Genomic DNA, 24,223 nt, shown 5'->3' with positions numbered 1-24,223 from the left:
TAGCATAAAGGTCTTCTAAACAAGCTTCTAATCTAATGGTTTGCCAACTGTTTTTTGGGATAACTTATCCAGTTTTCTCTCTGACCGCTCACTGAGGGTGATGGTAGATGGCTCTCTATCTTCTAACTTTTCCACAAATGCTGGTGTCCCCCAAGGTTCAGTTCTTTCCCCCCACTCTTTTCCTCTTGTATATTAATGACCTTCTTTCATTAACCAGAAATCCTATCCATAGTTTTGCTGATGATAGCACATTGCATTTGGACTTTCCAGTTTGAGTAAACCCGCCCTGCACAATCAGCTTCAACTTCTGCAATATCCGCTACCAATTCCTTAAATGCCAATCTCTAGGTAATTCTCCAGTGGTGCAAAGACAATTTAGTTGATTTCAATCCTTCTAAAACTCAGTCCTTTCTTATATCTCGCAAAAAGGATTCTTCTGCTCCTATGCTTATCATTGGTGACTATCTGATTTCTAGGCAAGATGATATATCTCTTTTGGGGATTACCCTGACTTCTAATCTCTCTTGGCACAAGCACATTACAAGCATCTAAAAAACTTGGTCTTCTTTCGCTCTCAACGTTACTTTTCTTCCAAACAGCTGTTCATCACTCTGTACAAATTGCAAATCCGCCCTACCATAGAATATTCTTCCCACATCTGGGGCGGAACATCTAAAACCTCTCTCAGGCTTCTAGATTCTATTCAGAAGAGGGCAGTTAGGTTTATTAATGACTCATCTCTAACAGAGTTATTGTTACTTGTTTTGTAGTTGTTGCTGCATAAGCTTCTGTGGCCATAATGCACCTCCCAAGGTTTCTGCAGTACTTTGATCCAAGCCCGAGGCGGGAATTGAACCCGCGACCTTTGGGTTGCCAGGCAGGCACTTTACCCACCCGGCTAGCCCGGTCGGCCTCTAACAGAGTCTCTGCACTTTCTGTCTCATAGATGTTCTGTTTCTGTTGCATACCTTTTCTACAGATACTTCCATGGGCACTGTTCTGAATTGGCTTCTATAATTCCCATTCTCTCTTTCAAAATAGTCCGAACATGTGCCACCACCAGCCAACATCCATTTACTGTCCAATTTCAAACTCACAGAACCAACTTTCCATCTTCCTTGTTTATTCATTCAATTGCCGTTTTCTGGAACAACCTTCCTTTATACGCATTTCCTGAAAATTACGAGTCGAATGTCAACAAATATCTTCTTTTGTCTTCTCAACTTCCAACCCATGTACAGTACTAAGTACTGTAGGTTCTAATACTCATGTTTGGGGTTTACATTAAAAAAAAATTAAATTCCACATTAGTACACTGTGATTGCTGTCACCCAGTGGGCCTTTTACCTGCAGATTCTTAATGCATGTAGAATCACTGCTGATAACCAGATCAAGGGTATTGCTTTCTCTTGTTGCCTCTCTAACATGCTGCTGTAGAAAAGTCATCCAAAAAATCAAAACCTAATCAAAAGTTAAAATCCCCCATTTTGAAACATTATGATTTATTGGCCAGCTCTATTTCTCTGTATAGCTGTTTGGTATACACATCACAGTCATTAGGCCTGTAATACACTCCTACTCTCAATTTTTGTTTGATTATCACACCAAACTGATTCAACACTGCACTAGTCACCAATGTTAACTGGATGCACTTCAAAAATGGCTTCTACTATGTTTTGAAGAATGGCAGAAACTTACTCCAATTGTGGAATGGCAGTTGGAATAAGTGCATTTCATCAAATGGGGACTACTTTGAAAAGGACCATCAAAATATGGATGATTAATAAAAAAAATTAAGAAATTATGAAAAAAGTTATGAAAAAAAATAATAAAATAAAAAATAAGATCATTCTTTATTCAACAGCACTCGTATTATGCCTATATGATGATATTATTATTATTATTATTATTATTATTAGCTATATGGTGCAAGGAAGCCTGAGGCTTATGCAGCACCAGCCAAAAAAAAAAAAAAATTACCGAATTACCCCAAAAGAGAGAGAGAGAGAGAGAGAGAGAGAGAGAGAGAGAGAGAGAGAGAGAGAGTCAAAAGGGAATCACCAAGAAAAAGAAGAATGATGATATCCAGCTCAGGACCCTGGGTGTGCCAAGCCCATACTCACCAGATGTGAGCCCCCGGGGTTAAATTAGTATTTTCACTTGTTTTGAAGATGGGAGTAATGAATGAATCCTTGAAAGAGGTAGAAGAACATCCAGATTTAAACTGGTAGCAAATAAGATGCATTAATTGAGCCTTTATGTATGAGAATATTATTGGAATCCCTCATCATGACCCACCAAAACTTTAACACCTTTGCAGAATGTCATCTGTAATTACAAAGGAGAAAACGACGGCTTGTTTAGGTAAGCACTGACAGATGTTCTGCACTTTCACAAACCTATATGTATCATTACATAAGATCTCACAACAGTCTGCAAACTCTGTTAAGAAAGAAACGCTACGATTTTTATTAATAATGGAGGAGTTTAATAGTCCTTTAACAGGATGCTAGAAGTGCCTATAATATAATCTGAGAACATTGTTGCACTGAAATATATACATCATAAAATTTTTTCACAGTGCGTAGAGATAATTCTATCCCTTTCCCTAGGGTGCCTGAAATTTGAATAATATCATTGAGAACTAATGTGTTTAACTTTTTTGTAATTTTTAAAACTTTTTGAGACCCTATTAAAAGACTATTGAATTCCTCCATTAATAATTAGGGGTTAAATGAAGACAAATGCAAAATGAAGCACTACACACTACATATGATAAATATGTGTAATTTCTTAAAAGAATCACAGGTAATTCTCAGAGGTTTTGTGATACTTCTTGTACCATTTTTTTTCAGTGACTATAAAGACAGCAAAGCAGGAAAGAACTGGTAATTAAATCATGTGGTGCTTTCTAACAAAGTAAATCTGAACTGACTTGACAAACTGGAGCAATGTGGCATTAAGGGCACATTGCTACTTTGATTAAAGGGATAGTTGAGTGAGAGAAGACAAAGAGTGATAATCAGTGGCACTAATCTTCATGGACTAACATTATTAGTGGAATCCCCACAGGAATCAGTGCTGGGCTCATTGTTGTTTCAATGTTAATGAATGATATTGGAAAAAGTATATCAGGCTTAATGTCTAAGATTGCAAATAACACAAAGGTTGGCAGCGTAATTAATGAGAGTAATTAAGGTAAGCTACTGCAACACGATCTGCAAAAATTAGGATGATGGGCTGGGAAATGGCAGTTGAAGTCTAATGTTGACAAATGCAAGGTACTGCATATGAGTAGCAGTAATCTCAGATTAACATACCACTGGGTGGTATTACTCTCAGTATAGCGGAAATCAAAAAGACCTGGCAATAATTGTGCAGTCAGATATGAAGTTCTCTGACAGTGCAGACAGGCTGCCAGGACAGCCCATGGCATTTTATCAATGACATACAGGACTTTTGCTAACATGGACAAGGTGATTATCACTTTGTACAAGGCCAATCTACCTCTTTACCTTTCAGTACTGTGATATCTTAAAGTACATCATTTCTAGTGAACCATATCAATTTCCTAGATTAGAAGAGGCATATGATGCAATAAAGCAAGCTTATACAGAATCAGCCAAAAAAAAAAAAAAAAAAAAATCACTTTCTGTTTGACACATCTATTCACTCCAAAAGTTTGTCAAGTTCAGCCTTTAATTTTTTTAAGCTGTCAACTTCCACAATGGCAGATGGAAGTTTGTTCCAGCAATCAATCACAAGCTGACTAAAGGTAAATTTTTGCATATCTATTCTTCAACTGCCTTAACTCAACAGGAATTTATGTACCCTCAGGTGCAGAATCTGAGAAAAAGGAAGAATTCCATCAGCATTGAGCTTGCTTGAACCATCCAAGCCCTTATACACCTCAATCAGATCACCTCACAAGTGCCTAGTCTCCATATGCTGCAATTTGCAGAACTTAAGCCTTACTTGGTAACAGCAACCCTTTGTTTCACTCACTAATCTCATTACCCTTCTCTATACCCGTTCTAGCAGCTTTACATCTTTCCTAAAATGAAGCCTCCAGACCTGTATGCAGTACTCAAGGTGTGGCCTAACCACTGCCTTATACAAGGGGATAATCACCTCCTTATCTCTGCTAGCAAAATTCCTATATATCATAGACAAGACCCCATGAGTTACTTTTGCAGCCTGTCTGCACTATCAGAAAACTTCATATCTGACTGCACAATTACTCCCAGGTCTTTTTCATTCTCCACTACCTTGAATGTAGTACCATACAGTTGGTATTTTACTCTGAGGTTACTGCTACCAATGTGTAGTGCATTGCATTTGTCAATGTTAAACTTCAGTTGGCACCTCTCAGCCCATCTGCTCAATTTTTCTACATCCTGTTGCAGTAGCGTGCCATCCTTACTGTCATTAACAATCCTACCCACCTCCGTATCATCTGTGGGCCCAACTCTGAACCCTGGGGGATACCACTAATAACATTAGTCCGCAAAGAGCAGCATCCATTGATTACCACTCTGTCTTCTCCCACTCAACCATCCCCTTATCCATAGCAGCAACTTGCCCTTAATGTCATATTGCTCCAACTTGTACAGTAGTCTTCCATGTGCAACATTATCAAAAGCTTTTCTAAAATCCAAGTATATGATATAAAAATTTTTTGCATCCAGTTCCTTTGTGACTACATCATAGTATCCAATCAAACTAGTCAGACAAGACTTCCCCTTAACAAACCCATGCTGCGTCTGAACTATAACTGCAGTCTTGTCTAGATGATCCTGCAGTGCTTCTTTAACCAGTGACTCCATTATTTTTCCCGGAATAGAAGTTAAACTGACAGGTCTGCAATTACTCGCATCACCTTTCGATTCCCCTTCATGAATTGGGCATACATCTGCACATCTCCAGTCTGTGGGGACATCCCCTGAGTCCAAGGATGCTCTTCATAATCATTGCAAAGGGCTAGCTTACTTCCTTTGCTGCCTCCTTTAATATAACTGGATAGATCCCTTCCTTATATTTAACTTCAACTATTTCTCCTCCACTTTTCTCTCAGTTATCACAAAATCATTTAACTCCCTGTTAGAGTTTGATAAGATTCTGGCCTCCACTTCCCTACAGAATTCCTCACGTGTGAATGTAGATGCAAAACACTCATTCAATTCATCAGCTACCTGAGCAGAATCATTAACAATTGAACCATTGATATCAAGTGGACCAATCTGAGTCATCCCCTTTCTTCTAGAGTTTACATAAGTAAAGTCTTTAATGTTTTTATTTGAAACTTTTGCCAAAGATTTCTCGTAATCTGCCTTTGCTTGCCTAACCTCCTTTGTGACTTGATTACAGACTATTTTATATCTACCATCTGTGTCTCCTGATAATTTATATGCATCCCATGCATTTTTCTTCTCTGCTACGAATCTCATTAGTTCATCTGACATCCATTTAGGCCTAAACCTTGAACAGTATTTCTTAATTGGTATGAAAAGCCTAGTAGCTTCCACGATTAATTTCTTTAATGGTTCCCATTTAGAATTTGCTGTTGGTAACATCATCAGTTGGTCCCACTGTATAGAATTTAAACACTGTGTGAGACCACCGTAATAACCTTTACGAAAGCAAAAACCCTTCCGTTTACCCCTGATGGTAGTTACATCTTTGAGTAAATCCTACATCAGTGCAGTGTGATTACTGCCACCTAGTGGTTCCTTAATCTGCAGAATCTTAATGCATGAATAATCACTGCTGATAATCAGATCAAGATATTACTCCCTCTGGTTGCATCTTGAATATGCTGCTGTAGAAAACAGCAGTATGTTCAAGCACATCAATACACTGTAATCACTGCTGAAAATAAAATCAAGAATATTGCTTTCTCTCATTGCCTCTCTAATATGACTGTAGAAAACAGTCATCCAGTACATCCATAAAAGTCTCACTATTGTGCGAGGGACCAATCTACGGGTTCCAGTCAATATCTGTAAAGTTAAAATTGCCCCATAACAACACATTCTGATTTACTGGCCTATGCTATTTGTCTGTATTATTTACTGAATTCGTCAGTCATTTGGGTCTATGAACACACACACAAACACACACAGTTTTGTTTTTCCCGTGTTTGTATCTCACTAAACATTATATTGACTACCCACATCAACCAGGTGTACTGCCAATGATTCTATGTGCTTCTTGACCAAGAGCATAACTCCTCCTCACCCTCTGTCCTATCTGTATACATCATACTCATCATATTCAAATTTAGCATCACTTATATTTGAATGGCACCATGTCTCCAATATCTCTACAATTTTATGCATTTGGTGACTTAACCCTATCCTGTCTGTTCCTTTCTGTACCCATTGTATATATCACATTCAAATTCTACATCTCTTATGTCTGAGTGACACCATGTATACAATATCCCTACCTACAAGGCATGTATCTGATGACTTAACCAATACAGTCAGTTCTGCCATAATGCTGTACGTGTGTTCCTAAAAATCTCCACATTATGGTTTTTCAAGCTTTAAAAACAACAGGGCTTATGGGAAAAATAGTTAGTGCTTTCTTTTTCACTATAAGAAAGCTTGCTCCTAATTTTTTTTGGTTTGGTCTTCAAATCCATATGCTTAGCAGCCTTTCCATTTCTTCAGGCCTTGTTCTAATTGACTTTGTTGCACTTGAAGTTGTTCTAGCTATACATGTATCTTTTATTTTCATAGCATTGTCTCTGATAGTGTGCAATGTGGATTCACTTAAGCCTGCTGCTCTTGAGATATCATGTGTTCTCTCATTTCTTTCAAAACGTTTTATTATTTAAAGTATCTCTTCTATACTTAATGCTTTCCTTTTGCACTCACTGCTTGGCTTCTTGGAACCAGGACACTTACCTATGTCTAGGGGATGCTGTATGAATATACTTTTTATAAAGAAAAGTTAACAAATGCAGAACAGTCCAAAACACACACTTGTAGGATAACACACGTGGGTGAACTGAGGTAAGAGATACATGAGGTTCGTGTGTGAGAGGTGAGAATATGTAGTGTGTTTCCATCTTAAATGTGGAAACATTTAAGATGGATATATAAGGTGATACATGAGCTAACATGTATCACCTTATACATGAGCTAACATGTAAACATGTCAAACAGCTTTGTGTGAGAGCTATATTTCCCATTTAGTTGTATTGGTCGGAGACTATGTAAGCTTACGTACATAGCTTAGCTAAATTAATACTGTAATATATACGTACTAATTGATATTTCAGTTCACTGACTTTTTTTTATTCTTTTTGGATTGTAAAATTTAAAACAGCAAAAAAGATAAGCAATCAATAATGACAAACACAGCACACGCACAAAAGAGAAGATTCTGAAAATTTGTTTTTTATGATTGAAGATTTCATTGGGGTGGGGGGAACACATTTCAACATAATAACATAAAAACCCACAGAATTCCAGCTATCGGTATTATTGCAAATGCAATAAGATAGAGTTTACTACCCATTTATAATTAGATTGCACTAACAGAAACACCCAATAAAACAGAAACTGCAAAAGTGTTTTTATTGTTTTATGGTAGTGACCTCCAGAAACGTGCTCCTCCACTCACGAAATTTCCATTCAAACAGAAAAATGCGAGTTCCTGAAAACGTGAGTTGGCCTACAATATCACCTATTATCTTATGTTTGTTATTTTGGTTTTTTTTAGGAGCATTAGCAACTAAGGCCATATTGCTCCGGGGATATGCGGTGGTCATTCCCTGACCTTTCCGCATCCTCCGTATTTGGTGGTCACGGGATCGAACCCTGGTCTAATCAAGAAGCGTATGCTATGCACTGCTGCTCCTGCTCACCTGGCTATGGAGGCGCCAATGTTATCTTATGAATACAGCAAATGACAACATTGTCTCCCCAATCAATACAACTACAGTTAATGGGAAATATAGCTCTCACACATTTGATGTTTGACATTTTTTAAGCTTCATAAACTTGTATGTATTGCTGCACAGGTTGCTACGCTCATCTTGTGTTAGTCACAGACAAAACTGTGCATGAGCCAATGTAAAAATCGCATTATTATTAATATATCAGTCAGGTTGGAGCAAATTCACATTATAGCAGAACTGATGACTGTACGTCAAATTCATCATTTTGTTTACTATACTCCAAGCATTAGTCTACACATAAGCATACATGCACCTGTTTTTGCTCCTAGCCCTAACATATCCATGAATTTGCTTGTCTAATCAGGACCCCAGCATTGTAATCCCTGACATCTTGCTTTCCAGGCTACTGAATACCCAACAGAAGCAGTGCAATAATGACTTTCACCTCTGTCTGGCTGTGAAAGGCAGAGGTCAAAGTAATGAAAAAGGATGGCTGTTACAGGACTACTTGTGAATGTAATGCAATATTCTCGCAGGAGGAGATTCCAGTTCTGAAAATTACAAAGTTTGGAAACTAGGCACCTATGAGGAGGTATATCAAAAAGTTCGTACCCTGACCTGGATAAAACATCAGTAGGAAGATCCATTTTAAATATAAGTTATCTACATATTCAATAACTAACATGCGAAATTTCATTCCCATAAGTGATCGTACATCACAGGCGGAGCCCGGAATCTGAGGAAGGATGCTATGGTTGACAAAGTAGAGTATCAAGTAGTGATCAAGTTCCTACATTTGCAGGGCAAGAAAGTTCTGGAAATTGACGATGAAATAAAAGCTGTGTATGGGCAGATTGTCCATCCTAAGACACTGTAAAAACATGGAAATGGGAGTTCCAGTGCAGTCGTACAAGTGTCTTTGACGAGCCCCAGAGAAGGAAGGCCATCATCATCCACAGATAGTGAGATGGCTGCAATGGCTGAACAGCTGGTGCTGCGTGACAGACAGGTGACAATTCATTTCATTGCAAATGCAGCAGGAATTAGTTATGGGCCTGCCCACAGCATTTTACATCTGCATATGTCTAAGGTCTCCACACGATGGGTTCCAAGATTGCTGGTGCCTTTGAGGAAACAATGTCAAATACAATGTTCTCACCAACTGTTGGATTTGTGTGCGGCTTCAAACTACTGCAGTACCCACCCTATTCTCCTCACCTAGCACCATTAGACTTCTTATTTCAAGAAATGAAGAAACCATTGCATGTATGCCGCTTTGATTTGTCTCAGGAAGTCATTGATGGAGTGGAATCGTGGTTTCGGGCAAAAAGTGCAGACTTCTATGATCAAGGTATTAAACAATTGATCCATAGATGGGAGAAATGTGTTACTATACATGGAGAGTATATAGAAAAGGATTAAAGTTCCTGTGAAGTTTTACCTTTCTAGGACTATTATTTCTAGGTAAGGGTATGAACTTTTTGATACCCCCTGCCACAGTATGTGGAAATCTGAGGTTGATGGTTGATATGTTGTTTAATGGCACAAGGGCTGCTAAGGCCATATTGTGCCTGATTCTATTCTGTAGTGCAATTACCAGTTAAAATCTTAAATAATCCTGTCTGCTTTAAGAAAACATAACTCTGCTAGATTTGCATTGTCTCCAATCAGATGAGGTAATGTCAATGGTTCTTGCAGATGTGAAAGCGATGTGAAAATTGTTTCAATGATTATTATAATGGTTGCAATTTATTAGAATATGCCTCACTGTAAGTGTAGACTGACAAAATGTACAAATAGGCAGATCTTCCCCTTTAAGTAGATAAATATAATAATAAATTTTCTGTTTATACTCCGGGACGACCAAATGGTCAGAGGAGTTCACAAGACAGACAGAATACAAGAAACAGCACCGTATTCAGCAATCACGGGCTTGAACCCCGGTCACTCAAGGCACGTATACTTATGCACCCACGTGCCTGACCGGCCTTTCTCCTCACCTATAGTTAGATACGTATGCCCAAAGGAAATCTGAGGTATTTAAAGTATTAAGGAGCTAAGAAAACTTTAATGATGGGAACATATTTTCTCTTTCTAAGATAATGTCTCCATCTTAATTGATAGGGAATATATTTTTAAGTTCATCAACCCAAATTAAGAAATGAACACAAGAGTGGATATAATAAAATCTGTCTTTAATTTGAATAGTTTGAACAAGTCACTACATAGTTTTTAGAGTCAAAGTTACTGAACATTTAAAGCGGGATCATATATGTCGGAGCGTGGTCTGTGCTTGTTAATAGGAGAGTGTTTTTACAGGGATGGGATACACCTGAATAAAAAGTGCAAGAATATTTGCTGTTACTATTGAGGCAGTGATAGGAGCATCAGAAAACTGCTAGCATGGGAGGAATACACAATAACAGCTCAACTCGAGCTGCAGAAAGAGGTGAAATTGATTTTGCATTGCTACTATTGGCACATGAAATATTGGCCAGGAAAACAAGGAATCTGGGACGTCAGGCCGTGCTGTGGGTCATCATGGAAAAAATAAATACATGGGCTGTGTCAGGGTAACTGAGGTTAAGAACATGTGTGCGTATATTTTCATGTACATGTGCAATATTTATCAAATGTGCAATATCATGTACACTAATGCTAGGATCATTGTAAATACATTTGATAAATTTGAAGTACTGATTAAGTCACCAAATGCAGACATTGCAGAAGAGCAGAAACAGGGTGTCACTCAGACATAAGTAATGCTGAAATTGAATATGAGTAGTACAATGTACACAGGAAAAACAGTTTGTTTGGTTGTTTGGTTTTTTTTTTTTTTTTATGAGCATTAGCAACTAAGGCCATATTGCTCCGAGAATATGCGGTGGTCAATCCCTGACCTTTCCGCATCCTCCGTATTTGGTGGTGACGGGCTCGAACCCCGATGTAATCAAGAAGCATGTGCTACACACTGCTGCTCCTTCCCACCTGGTTACAGAGGCGCCTAGGAAAGACAGACAGGACAGGAGAAGTAGAGAGGTTATACTTTTAGTTAAGAAGCATATTAAATCTAAGGCAGTGCAACCAGTTGACATCGGTGATGAGTGCAATGTTGAGTCAGTTGGGTGTAATATAAGCACTGAGAAAACAAAACTGAGAGTATGATTGTGTTATAGGCCTAATGACTGTGATGAGTATACCAGTTATACAGAGAAATAGAGTGAGCAAGCATACTATAATCTCTCATAATGGGGGATTTTAACTTACCAAATGTTGACTGGAATTTATGGGTAGGTTACTCACACACTAGCAAGACTTTTGGGGATTTTTTGGATGACTGTGTTCTATGGCAGCATGTTAGAGAGGCAACAAGAGGAAGTAATACTCTTGATCTGTTATCAGCAGAGATTTTTCATGCATTAAGAATCTGCAGGTGAAAGACCCACTGGGAGGCAGCAATCACAGCACATACTAATGTGGAATTTAATTAAAGACAACTAAATTCAAGAGTAAAAGGAAAGGCTTTTGCTTTCATAAGGGTGACTACAATGATCTCATGCAGTTTTAAATTCTGTGCAGTGGGACCAACTGATGATGTTACCAAAAGCAAATTCTAAACAGAAAGTATTCAGGGAAGTAATCAAAGACGCTATTAGGCTTTTCTTACCAATAAAGAAATACTGTTCGAGGCTGAGGCCTAAATGGATGTCTGATGAACTATTAACACATGTGGAAGAGAAGAAAAGTGCATGGGAGGCATACAAATTATCACGTGACAGAAGCCTATGGTAGATATAAATTAGTCTGTAATCAAGTCATAAAGGAGGTTAGGCAAGCTAAGACAGATTACGAGAAGTCTCTGGCAAAGAAAGCAAAGAAAAACAGCAAAGACTTCTATGCTTATATCACAGTAGAAGGAATGGTTTGAATCACATTGGACCATTTGATGTGTATGGGTTTTCTGTTGATGACCCTGCTCAGGTTGTGGACAACTTGAATAGGTATTTTGCATCTACATTCGCACATGAGGAATTCTTTAGGAAAGGGTATGCCAGCAGTTTATCAAACTCTAATAATGAGCTAAATGACTTTGTGTTAACTGAAAGGAAAGTGGAGGAGAAATTGTTGAGCATGGACATAAAAAAAGGCACCTGGGGTGAATGGAATCTACCCAATTATATTAAGGAAGCAGCAAAGGAGGTAAGCAAACCCTTAGCTATAATTATGAGAGTATCCTTGGACTCCAGTCCACAGACTGCAGATGTGCAAATATATCCCCAATTCACAAAGCAAGATCGAAAGGTGACATGAGTAATTACAGGCCTGCCAGTTCTGTTCCAAGGAAACTAATGGAGAAAAAATTCCCACATCACCTATCTATTTCTAGCTTGAATTCATTCACACTACTCACTTTTACAACAACAGATGAAAGCATGTTCCAATCAACCACCGAGTGGCTGAAGGTAAACCTCTGCATCCATCTTTCCTTAATTTGAATTTATGCCTCTTCATGTGTACAGTCTGAGCAAGAGGAAGGATGCCATCAGCACATTGCACTTCCTTAATCCATTCAAAGCCTTAAACATCTTAATCAGATCACCTTGCAGGTACTAAGCACCTGCAATTTGCAGAAATGAAGCCTTTCTTGATAAGCCCACCCATTCGTTCCCTTCATTAATCTTGTTGCCCTTCTCTGCACCTGTTCCAACAGATCTACATCCTTCTTAAAGGAGACCTCCAAACCTATATGCAATACTCAAGATGTGGTCTAACCACTGCCCAGTACAATGAGATAATCTCCTTATCCCTGCTAGCAAAGTTCCTATATATCATTGACAAAACCCAATGAGCTGTCCTGGCAGCCTATCTCCATTACTCAGTGAACTTCATATCTCATTGTACAATTATCTCCCCCCCCCCTCAAGTCTTTCATTTTCCATTATCCTGAGTACAGTACCACACATCATCATCATCAGCCATTTTCAATCCACTGCAGGATGAAGGCCTCTCCAGCAACTTACCAGTTCCTTCTGTTTTGAGCACTGGCCATCCATTTACTACCCAAAAACTCATGAATTTCATCTATCCATCTCCATCTTTGTCTTCCAGGTTTTCTTCTAGCTCCTCTTGGGTACCATTCTGTTATGTTCTTAGTCCATCTGTCATCATGTCTTCGAGCTATGTGTCCTGCCCAAGACCATTTTAGTTCTTTAGTTTTGATAAGAATGTCCTTTACTTGAGTTTGCTGCCTAATCCATGTGTTTCTCTTCTTATCTAACAGTCTGATTCCCAATATAATTCGTTCCATTCTTCGCTGTGTAGTTCTCAGCTTCTCTTCCATTCTTTTGGTGAGTGCCCAAGTTTCACTTCCATAAGTCATGGTGGGGAGTATACATTGATTCATTATTTTACGTTTCAGACAAACTGGGATATTGCTCTTCTGTATGTGACTATATTTCCTGAATGCTATCCATCCAAAATTTATTCTTCTCTTGACTTCCAGCCATTTATCATTATTACAGCTAATAACTTGTCCCAGATAAGTATATGACTCCACCTTTTCAATTACTGCTCCTTCAATCATTATTTCCCTTTCTGTGGCATACTTGTTCATCATTACTTTTGTTTTAGTCATATTCATCTTTAGTCCAAAATCCTTACTAACTGTGCATAACTGATTAAGATTTCCCTCTAATTCTTTGGGATCGTGGCTTATAACTACAATGTCATCTGCAAATCATAAATGGTTTAGGTACTCTCCGTTCACATTGACTCCTTTCTGCGACCAGTCTAATCTTCTGAAAGCTTAATCAAGGGCAGCAGTAAACATCTTCGGAGATATTGTGTCTCCTTGTCGAACTCCTTTCTCGATTTTAAATTTGCTACTGTCTTTGTCTAGTCTAATAAAGGAGGTAGCACTCTCATATATTTTCTTCAAAATCATAATATATGGGGTATCTATGCCTTGTCTTTCCAGTGCCTGAAACATTGCCTTATGCTGTATGGAGTGAAATGCCTTTTCATAATCCACAAATGCCAGGCATAATGGTGTTTTATATTCATTTGCTTTCTCCATTAGCTGTGATATTACGTGAAGGCGATCCATAGTTGAGAATCCTGTCCTAAAGCCAGCTTGCTCTTTCGGTTGATTCTCATCAAGTATTCTTTCTAATCTGTTAGTAATGACTCTTGTGAACAACTTGTAGATGTGGGATAACAAGCTAATTGATCTATAATTTCCAATTTCTGATTTATCTCCTTTCTTATGCAGCAAAACTATGATTTCATTATTCCACTGATTAGGCGTCACACCTTTTCTAATGCGCTTTGTGAAGTCTTGCCAGTTTTTGTGTTATGTCTCTTCCTCCCAATTTTAACAACTCTACAGTAATTTCATCTTCCCCCGGGGCTTTCCGATTCTTCATTTTCTTCAATGCATGTTCTATCTCATCAGGAAGAATATCGGGTATGTCGTATGTGTTGGTGCTTTGCAATCCATCTTCCCCACTGCTGGTATCATTCCCTTGCTCCTTGTATAATTCTTTATAGTAGTCTTCTGCTATTTGAATTATGCCTTCTCTGCTGTTTATAAGTACACCATCACTATTCTTCAGTTTCAGTATCATTTGTCTTTCTGTATTACTGCTCATGGCTGCTGATTTAAATCCTTTGTTTTCCCTTAATGCTTGTTCTATTTTTCTTGTGTTAAATCTTCTTATGTCCTCTCTGAGTCTCTTTCTAATGGCTTTGCATAACTCAGTATACTCAATTTTCTCCCTGTCAGTGTTTTTCTTGCTCTTCATTTGTCGTCTTCGGTTCATCATGACAATTGTTTCTTGACTAATTTTTTCTTCTTTGGATTTCTGTTTCCCTATAGGTTTCTTGGGCTTTATCACTTTCAGAAAGTTGTAATATTCCTCGTCGATATCTTGGTCCTGTGCAGTCTGCAGAAGCTCAAACTTGTTCTTAAGTTCCAGTACATACTGCTTTTTCTCCTCCTCTATTATCTCGAAGACCTTTGTATTATTTACTCGAGTCAATTTTTTCCTTTCCTACATCTATATCACACAGTTAGTGATATTAATCGGGGATTACTGCTACCCATTTACAGTACCTTGAATTTTTCAATGTTAAACTTCAACTGCCATTTCTCAGCCAATCTGTCTAATTTTTTTAGATCCTGTTGCAGTAGCTTACCCTGATTAGTCATTAACCACTAACCTTTGTATTATCTGCAAATTTAAACATTAAGCTTGATATACCTTCATCAGTATCTTTTATAAATACAGAAAACAACAATGGGCCCAGCACTGAACTCTGGGGGGGGGGGACTCCACTAATAAATTTAGTCCACAAAGAATGTCCAGTGTCCATTAAAAATTGAAGAGTCCATGAAGAGTGTCCAGTGTCAATTAAGAATTTAGTCCAGTGTCAATTAAAAACCACCACCGTTTTCTTGCACTCACCCATAGCAGGAACTTACCTTTAATGCCACATTGCTCCAATTTGTACAGTAGTATTTTATATCAGTATCAAAGGCTTTTCTGAAATCCAAGTATATGATATCAAAATTATATTTTTCATCCAGTTCCTTTGTTACTGTAACATAGTATCCAATCACATTGGTTAGACAAGATTGCCCCATAGCTAATCCATGCTGCAATTGCAGTATAGTTGCATTCCTGTCTAGATGGTCCTGCATTACTTTTTTAACTAAAGACTCCATTATTTTCGCTGGATTGGAAGTTAAGCCAACAAGTCTGTAATTACTCAAGTCACCTTTTGATCTCGCTTTGTGAATTGGGGATACCTTTTCACATCTCCAGTCCATAGGGACCTCCACTGAATTCCAATATGATCTCAAAATTATGGCACCTCCTTTGCTGAATCCCTGAACTCGTTTTCTGCTTTTTATATTTGCAAGAGTCCTTTATATGTGCCTTGGGGTGCTTCTGCGGGGCACTTCTCTTGGCGCGCTGGAAGCAGACACTGCTTTTTAGGAGATAGATTTCATCGGTGAAGAATCATCACTCCGAGTAGTAACACTGGTATCTGTTGTTTTTAGCATTCTGATATTAACAAATACATCTGAAAGCAATTCAGAATCCACATTACTTGAATAGAATTCTATTTTACTATCAGATAACATATTATAAAGATCTCGTTCAACGTTATCAGTTTCAACATACTGTCCATCCATGTTCCTTTTCAGTCCTGACGTCCCAGGCTGTGGATCCATTTTAGGGTAAAATTTTATAAGAAAACACTTTTTACATAAAATTTTATCAACAGACACCCACTAGGAGCAATGTCTTGTATTTCGCAAACCAAAAAATTAAAATTCGGCAAGCAATCTTCAAAAAAACTTTGCCTTTACTTTTCTTCTTGTGGAAAATACAAAACTAGATAAAATTACTTCAACATAAGTAAAGAAAAAATACTAAACTAAATAGAATAACTTGAACATAAGTAAAGAAAAACTACCTAGATAAAATAACTTCAGCATAAGCAAAGAACATTGAAACTGTGAACCAAGTATATAACTTTTATATCAATCTCTATACAGTGTGATTGATGCTGAGCAAAATCCTAAACATAATGCAATAGCCAATGGTTCAATCAGCATGCCAATATCGCTCAATTGTTCATTTCACATGCCTTTCCTTTAACAGCACTCATTTCTTGACCATAATGGAATGCATATGTGCATTAAGGGGGAAAAAAAAAAAAAAAAAGCCTTTCATTTTGAGTAATTTTGCATTTGGGAAGTAAATATGTTAATATAATTCGATAAATCCCACCCATCCACCCCAACTTATTTTTTGAGAACACAGTTAACAGAAATGTATAATGGGATTTAACACCAATTTTGCACTACTCAATAATGGTGAACGCCATTCGTGATTTCGGCAAGATAGGGTGAATTGTCACACTTCCAATGAAACTGGCAATGCTGAGGGACTTTTTCAGTAATTGCCTTATTTCTAAAAATTTGTAGCCCAAAGATCCCCAGATCTGATGTCACTAGATTGTTATTTGTGAGACTTACTGAAAATCAAAGTGTACAAAAATCATTGTCACACAATGGAGGAAATGAAAGCCTAAACATAGACATTCAAACAATACAAAAGGTGTCACTGAATATGATGAAAAGAGTATGTATTCAAGAAGTGGTCACTTTCAACATTATAATTTGATATTTGGGTTGCACAAATTCTGAATCACCCTATACTATATATACAGTATAGAATAAGTTGCAGTATTACTACTATTATTCATTTATTATTATTATTTTTTTTATCTATAATGAAATTACTCAAAATTACTCAGAATGAAACTACTCAAAATCTGGCAAATTTCAAGATCCAATTAAATCAATTAAAGCTTGCATAAGGTACTTACCACTTTACATCATCTGTGTGTCCTGAATAGTGCCTCTGGATTTGATCCTCTACATTGTACAATACAACAACAGAGGCAATAAAGTAAAGCATTTCTCCAGTAGGTAAAAAATGCAAGTTACAACGGCAGTCTCGTCCTCTATAGCCATACCTGGTAGTAGTTAAGGTAATTGCTCTCATCTTGAAAAGGCAATTAAATTATACAAGCTAAACTATACAATTAAATTATATAAGATATAGAAATTAATACAGTAATGAATTACTGCAGTAACGGCTATGGCTTCTCAAGTTCTTGTAAAAATGCAACTGAAATTTTAATTACACTTGGTACCCTCACCTGCCTTTAGTTTGCATCATTTGTGTACTAAATGTAACAAATATGCTTGCATGGAATCTTTGAGACACTTTTTTTTGCTTTAATTATAAAAATTTAATTTTTAGCTTTTTTTTTGTTCTATTAATTATGATTTGTTAAACTCAATTACAAAATATTGAACAAAAATAAATCAGAGAAACCAATAACAATAAATGTTTTTTTTATCGTATTTCTAGAAATTTCCGATCACTCACCTCCCCTAAATTGAAACAGACACTCACCTGGCATCTCTCAGATGCCAAATGAATGGCTCTGTTTTTGAACAGCTGAATTCAAATTTTGAAGCACCCTACTTACACAGTATACAATAAGTTGTAATATTACTATTATTTTTTCTTAACTATAAATGATCACTCAAAATCTGGCTAATTCCAAGATCTAGCAATGTTCAAGTTCCAAAGTTGCCAGTTTTCAGAGGTAAAACTCAACAAAAATGTTTTTTAAAATTTTATTAAATCAATTAAAATTGGCTTAATTAAGGTACTTCTACTTTACATCATCTGTGTTCCCGATAGTGCCTTTGGATCTGATCTAAAAGCATTAACTGTATAAGTACAGGATCATTCAAAATTCAGCTGTTTGCATTTGGCTGGTGAAAACAAAGCTCTATAGAAAGTTAAGAAAGCTCTCAGCAGCATCTCACAAATGCCATGTGAGAATGGGAGCTGAATACAAGAAAGATAGTTGCTTTTAATCAGCTGGCATCTGTTAAACCCCAAACAAAAATTTAATTTCTTGTTAATTCATAGTATATAGAAATGAAAATACTATATAATATATAATCATTTACTGGTGGGGATAGGTACACAGGAGGATTTGATTTCATTTCCAAATTTAAAAAATAATAGAATGATTTAAAAAAAAGTGCCACCACATTAGCAGAGGAGGGTTAAATCATCACTGGACTACCAGGTGCAGCGCTAATGGAAGACTGTCCAGTTACCCTATTGCCAGATAATGACATTATATTATAAATAAATACCAAGAAATGAGAAACAACGGTGTTTAGTGTGCTTGGTTCATAAATACCTGTACTTCATTTTAAAACTCTACCAATATTCTACTGCTCCATTATTCTAGTCTACTTCCAACAAAACTACATAAAATTAAACTGTTTTTAATTCAGTTTTATACAAAATTTTGCATTATTGCACAATTTTCGGAGACATAAAAAAATATATATACAGTCACTATACAAAGTTATACAGTATTCAGTTCATTTTAAAATTATATGTAATGACTTAGAGACACTAACATTTATGAGGAATATATTTATAATAAGACTGAAGCTTTGAGCTGGCCATTCTTATGACAGCACCACTTTTCTTTTTCAAAGGTCACCAAGCATTTATAAATATCAGTTGCTTTTCTTACAAAATCAATGAAACATACTGTCATCAAAGGTATTGGAGAAACAAGAAACATTCATTGACAAAGAAATACCACCATAAGCAATTTGAGTAGATCACTTCTATAAATCTTGAAGTATTCATGCCAATTTTAGAGTAGGAGCAGTTCCAGATTGTATGCTGAAAAAGTTACGTGGAAATTAAGTAAGAAATTTATTGTCCACATCTGTAATATTTTTACATGTGCAATATTTTTCAATTCAAATCAGCACTACTGTACCAAAAGTATAAGAAAAGTCTCTCAATGAAATCATAAACAATAAAGATTATTTACTATATTTAATTAATTTATTTATATAAAATCACAATTTTATATAATTGTGACTAAAAAATACAATTTTTAATGTTGTGTATGCCACCTTTGTTCTTGAATGCAGCAGAGAGCCAATGTAGCAAATTTTCCACTATTTTTTTTTTTTTTTTTGGCATTTCAACAGGAACATTTGCATTCTTCAAGCAGAAATTTTTTAATGCAGTTTGATTGGTTGGTCTCCATAGTTAGCTTTACACAATGCCTCTCCAATTCACTGTGCTGATGTTTTTTTTTTTATAAATTTTTGCCATATCACCTACTCAGACCATATTTTTCAGTTAGCATTAGTAATAAAAAATGATGCAAGAAGTAAGATTATACGGCATCAACCAGAAAAATTAAACCATTACCCCAACTCAACTGTCCATTCCCTATAACAATTTGTCTCATTCATCCTTAAATATATTCAAATTATCCACTTCCACCACAACAGATGGTAATTTGTTCCAACAATCAATTATTCTCTGGCTGAAAACAAATTATCTATCCTGCAGACAACCATTTTAAATTTATGCCCCTTTATGTGTGTTATTTGCGAAAGATGCCAAAAGCATTTAGTTTACTCAATCTATTTAAACCCCTAAACACTTCAATCAGGTCTCCATGCAGACATCTAATTTCAAAGCGCTGTGATTTGCAGAACTCAACTCTTTTGTCATAAAAGTATCTATTGGTCTCCTTGACTAATCTGATCACTCTTCTGTGCACTTGTTCCAAGAGATCCACATCGTTCTTAAAATGAGGCTTCCAGTCCTGCATGCAGTATTCAAGATGTGGTCTGACAACTGTCTTAGACAACAAGATAATCACTTCCTTATTGTTGTTGGTAAAATACTGTATATCACTGACAAAACTCCATGAGCTGTCCTAGCAACTTGCCTGCACTGCACAGAAACTTCCTATTGGCCTGTACAATTACCTATAAATCTCTTTCATTCCCCACCTTGAGTGTGGGACCACCCAATTGTAAAGAAGATTCTTTACAATTGATAAGGCCAACCGTAAAGAAGATTCTTTACGGTTGGCCTTATCACAGTATATTGCATATTTTGAAAGCTTGGAAGATGACATGAAGACACAAACTTCACATAAATTAAAAATTTAAATACTTGTGAATTTAAAATAAGAATTCTGAATTGTATTTAATTTTAAAATTTATAAACAACATTTTTCAATATGTGTTGATTAACTTTTTTTAACCATGTGCAATCAAATTCTTGAGATGGTAGATCGCATCACAAATTCAGTTGGTCACCTCTGTGTTATCCAATATCTGGCCACCTTATTAAAATAATGTAGGTTTTGGCTATATGCAACAATCTATGCAAAAATATGTAAATGAAAGAGGTTGTGTGGCAATATATGGTTTTTATTACTTCGCAACAACGTGTTTGTTACCTGCATGTGATTATGCAAGTAACAAACGTGTGAATTAGCATGGAAACAAACATTGCATTGGTATTTTAAAAGAATTACTTTTATTCTATTCTGCACAATCATAATATTTAATAAACTAGGTTAAACATTGTTAAAATAAATAAGTAAAGCAGAATCCAGAACAGAGGTTCCCAAAGAGTTGGAGGCACACTTGGGTTTTTTTTTCCGGGTGGGGGAGGACTTGTTTCCATGAAATATTTTTTTTTGATTAAATATGAACTAACCATCCCATTAATCCAAATACAAAATGTTTTTTTATTTATTTCTATTATTCCTATATTGAAGTATATATTAATTTATAAAACTATGCAAAATGCATTGCTAAATTTTTGGTCAAATCTGTTTATGTGCACTTGTTTTGGAACTTGGATGGGGAGTATGAAATTCTTTAAAAATTTTATGGGGGGGACTCAAGGTATAAAAGTTTGGGAACCTCTGATATAGAACAGTTAGTACACACGATATATGTGACGTGACCAGGAAAACACTATAAAGCCATGTTATAACCAGTGGCCAAATCAGGTCACTGGCAATGGAGAACCGGCAAGATCACATAGACTTCCAAAGAGGTGTGATTGTCAGCACATGTTTCTGTCATTCAAGTCTTTAATGAATGGAAAAACACATGAAAAACATCCATAAACAGATGCAACAGCAGCCAAAAATATAAGGTGATGGAGTGAGGTGCTCAATGTCTGAAGTAGATTATCAAGTGAACATACTGCCAAATGATGGAACAATTAATTGAAGCATTTAATTTGGATTGTACTCACCAATCTAATCAATCCTCACAGAGGCCACTGATCTCAGTTGCCAACTGGAAAAATATGGTTGCAGTGGTGCAAGGAATGCCAAGAATGGGTGTAAGAAGACTGCAAGCAAGTCATGTGGTCTGGCAAGGTCCAATTTATGTTTTTCAGCACTGACAGAACCATATACAAACGGAGGAACAACATGAGACACTAAAACCATCTTGTTGTGTACTGATAATACAGGCTATTGGAGATATGATCCGAGGCAATTTTTCATACCATACTATTAGTTCTGCTAATCCCACTGGATGGCACTGTGAATTCAGAACACATTTGAATATTATTGTGAACCAAGTATCCTAGACTACCCCTGTATCAAGTATCCTAACTCTACCCCTGTGGAGAGTAGCACTTTTGAGATGACAATGTAACCATCTGCCACATAAAATGTTTGAAAGAATGGTTTAGGAACACAAAATTTCAAGCATCAAGTCCTAGTTGGCCCAATCCTCAGATATCAATTCCACTAAGCATCTGCGGGATGAACTGGAAAGGTGCGCTTGTGCACAATTAATCCCCTGCTCATGTCGCTCAATGAAATGAAGAGTTCTGTTATGTGAATGGTAATACAATGCAATACTTTGTGACCCCGTGTATTGAAGCAGTGTATAAATGTGAGTGAATGTTAGGTCACATGTGTAACTATGTGGTGACCGAATGAATGTTTATGATTAGCATAAAAAAAAAAAAAAAAAAATGTTGTCTTGGTAGTTATTATATGTAGGTGGGCCCTGTGTTTAAAGGTAATGTTTAAAGAGTTACATATGAAAAAGGTATATAGTTGATGAAATGGTTTCAGTGAATGCAAAATTAATAAATAGATAACTGGCATCATTTTATGCTGAACAGTAGTTGGTTACTGCATATGTTAGCCAGTCTTGTGGTTAGGGTGCATATAACATTAGCACCCAAACCACAAGACTGGCTAACATATGCAGTAACCAACTACTGTACAACTTTATAATAAGCCAATTTACTTTATAAAATACTGTTTTAATACTGTCTCTCATTTTATCAGTAACAAATTCAACTACAATTTACTATATACTGGTCAGTTCTAAATGTATCTGTATAGTTGAAAATTATCTGGTGGAATTCCACTACTTGGTAAGAAACAGCTACGTATGATTTCCAATACAAATATTTTCTTCGGATTGATAACCTTGTCTCTTTACTCACTAAGTTTCTACTGTTATATTATGATTTTTCTAGTACATCCGTTGGATTTGTTTTAATAATCATTCATGAAATTACTTTTAATTAACTTCCCATGTTGAATCTTGGCTTATTTATATTTAACCACCCATACTGAGTCTTTACTGACTTTACTAATTTGTTTTAGGATAAGGTTTATATTATATGTAGAATTTACCTTTTGTGGGTCTTGAATTTTACAAGCTTATGTTAACATACTATACCTTTGAATATCCATTTCTAGATTTTTCCATTAAAATCACATAGCAGCCTTCAGATTTTAGTGGCTTTGGTCTATACCACTTAACTTTGTATATATCACTTTATACAATCTCCTTACTATAAAGACATCCAAATTATTTGGTTCCTTGGAATTACTTCTTATTCTTATTCTTCCATCTGAAGTAAAGATTGTTTCATGTCCATGGATTTATTCTGAACTACACTACCAATGGATTTGTCAACTGGTTTTTTCCTGGGATACATCTACTATTCTTTCCACAGTGAATTTTTCCAGTGGATGCTTCTGATTTGTTATTCCTGGAATTATTTCCTGGTCATTCATATTATAGTTGATTCCTTGGAATTACTTATTTTACACAGACTTTGCTACACCTTTGGATCTTTAGTCACCATGTTACTTTCATTCCTGGAAGTATTAAAAAAAAAAAAAAAAAAAAAAACACTGAGGTAAACTGCAGCCATTAACAACCCACTGCAGGATGGAAGCCTCCTCAACAATTCATGTAGAAGGAAATGGACCATAATCTGCCACACTGGTCCAGTGCGGGTTAGCAGATCAACCGTATTTAGCAGTCAGGGGCTTGAACCGCAGTCTACTTGAAGAGCGTGTGCTATTGCACTCCCACTCCTGCTCACTCGGCTATGGAAGTATACCTATTCATAATTGGATTCTTAATCACACTACCATTGGTTATAATGTCAACTAATTCTTTTTCTCATTCACCTCCTTTCCACACTAATTCACACCTGATGCGCCCTGTGGTTTCTTCTAGTTTTAAATGTTTCCATGGAATTACTACATATTCCTGGTCTTATTCCATGTTATTTATATCCCTGGAATTTATATCACTTCAAAACTGGATTCTTAACTACTACCATTGGATATAATGTCTACTGATTCTTTTTCCTTGGTTGCATTTACTTATATTTCCACAGAAAATACACACCTAAAACTACCTGTGGATGTGTATATTTTATATACACTGAATTATTATCTTCTATACTTTGTAAATGTTTCCTTGGAATCGTTTTATACTCATGGGCCTATTGCATGTTCTTTTAATATTGGATCCTTTACTACACTATTTTAAGATTTCATGTCACCATGTTACTTTTCCATGGACTTAAA

The 24,223-nt window shown here is 36.3% G+C and overlaps 1 protein-coding gene across 5 annotated transcripts in view; it reads right to left on the bottom strand.

The window, feature by feature from the left end:
- The window catches only part of LOC150084715 (echinoderm microtubule-associated protein-like 2), a 364,524-nt gene that overhangs the window by 226,197 nt on the left and 114,104 nt on the right, over window positions 1–24,223 (bottom strand). For all 5 annotated transcript variants that reach the window (XM_090376571.1, XM_090376573.1, XM_090376572.1 and 2 more), the window contains one exon: window positions 17,312–17,461. In XM_090376571.1, coding sequence (XP_090232697.1) covers window positions 17,312–17,461 — 150 coding nt within the window. The remainder of the gene's footprint in view (window positions 1–17,311; window positions 17,462–24,223) is intronic.

Source organism: Mastigoproctus giganteus, chromosome 6 (assembly GCF_048544385.1).
Source record: "Mastigoproctus giganteus isolate SK-2022 chromosome 6, ASM4854438v1, whole genome shotgun sequence".
NCBI lineage: Eukaryota > Metazoa > Arthropoda > Arachnida > Uropygi > Thelyphonidae > Mastigoproctus > Mastigoproctus giganteus.
The sequence above is the reverse complement of the archived record's forward strand: the minus strand, read 5'-3'. Positions and strand labels throughout refer to the sequence as shown.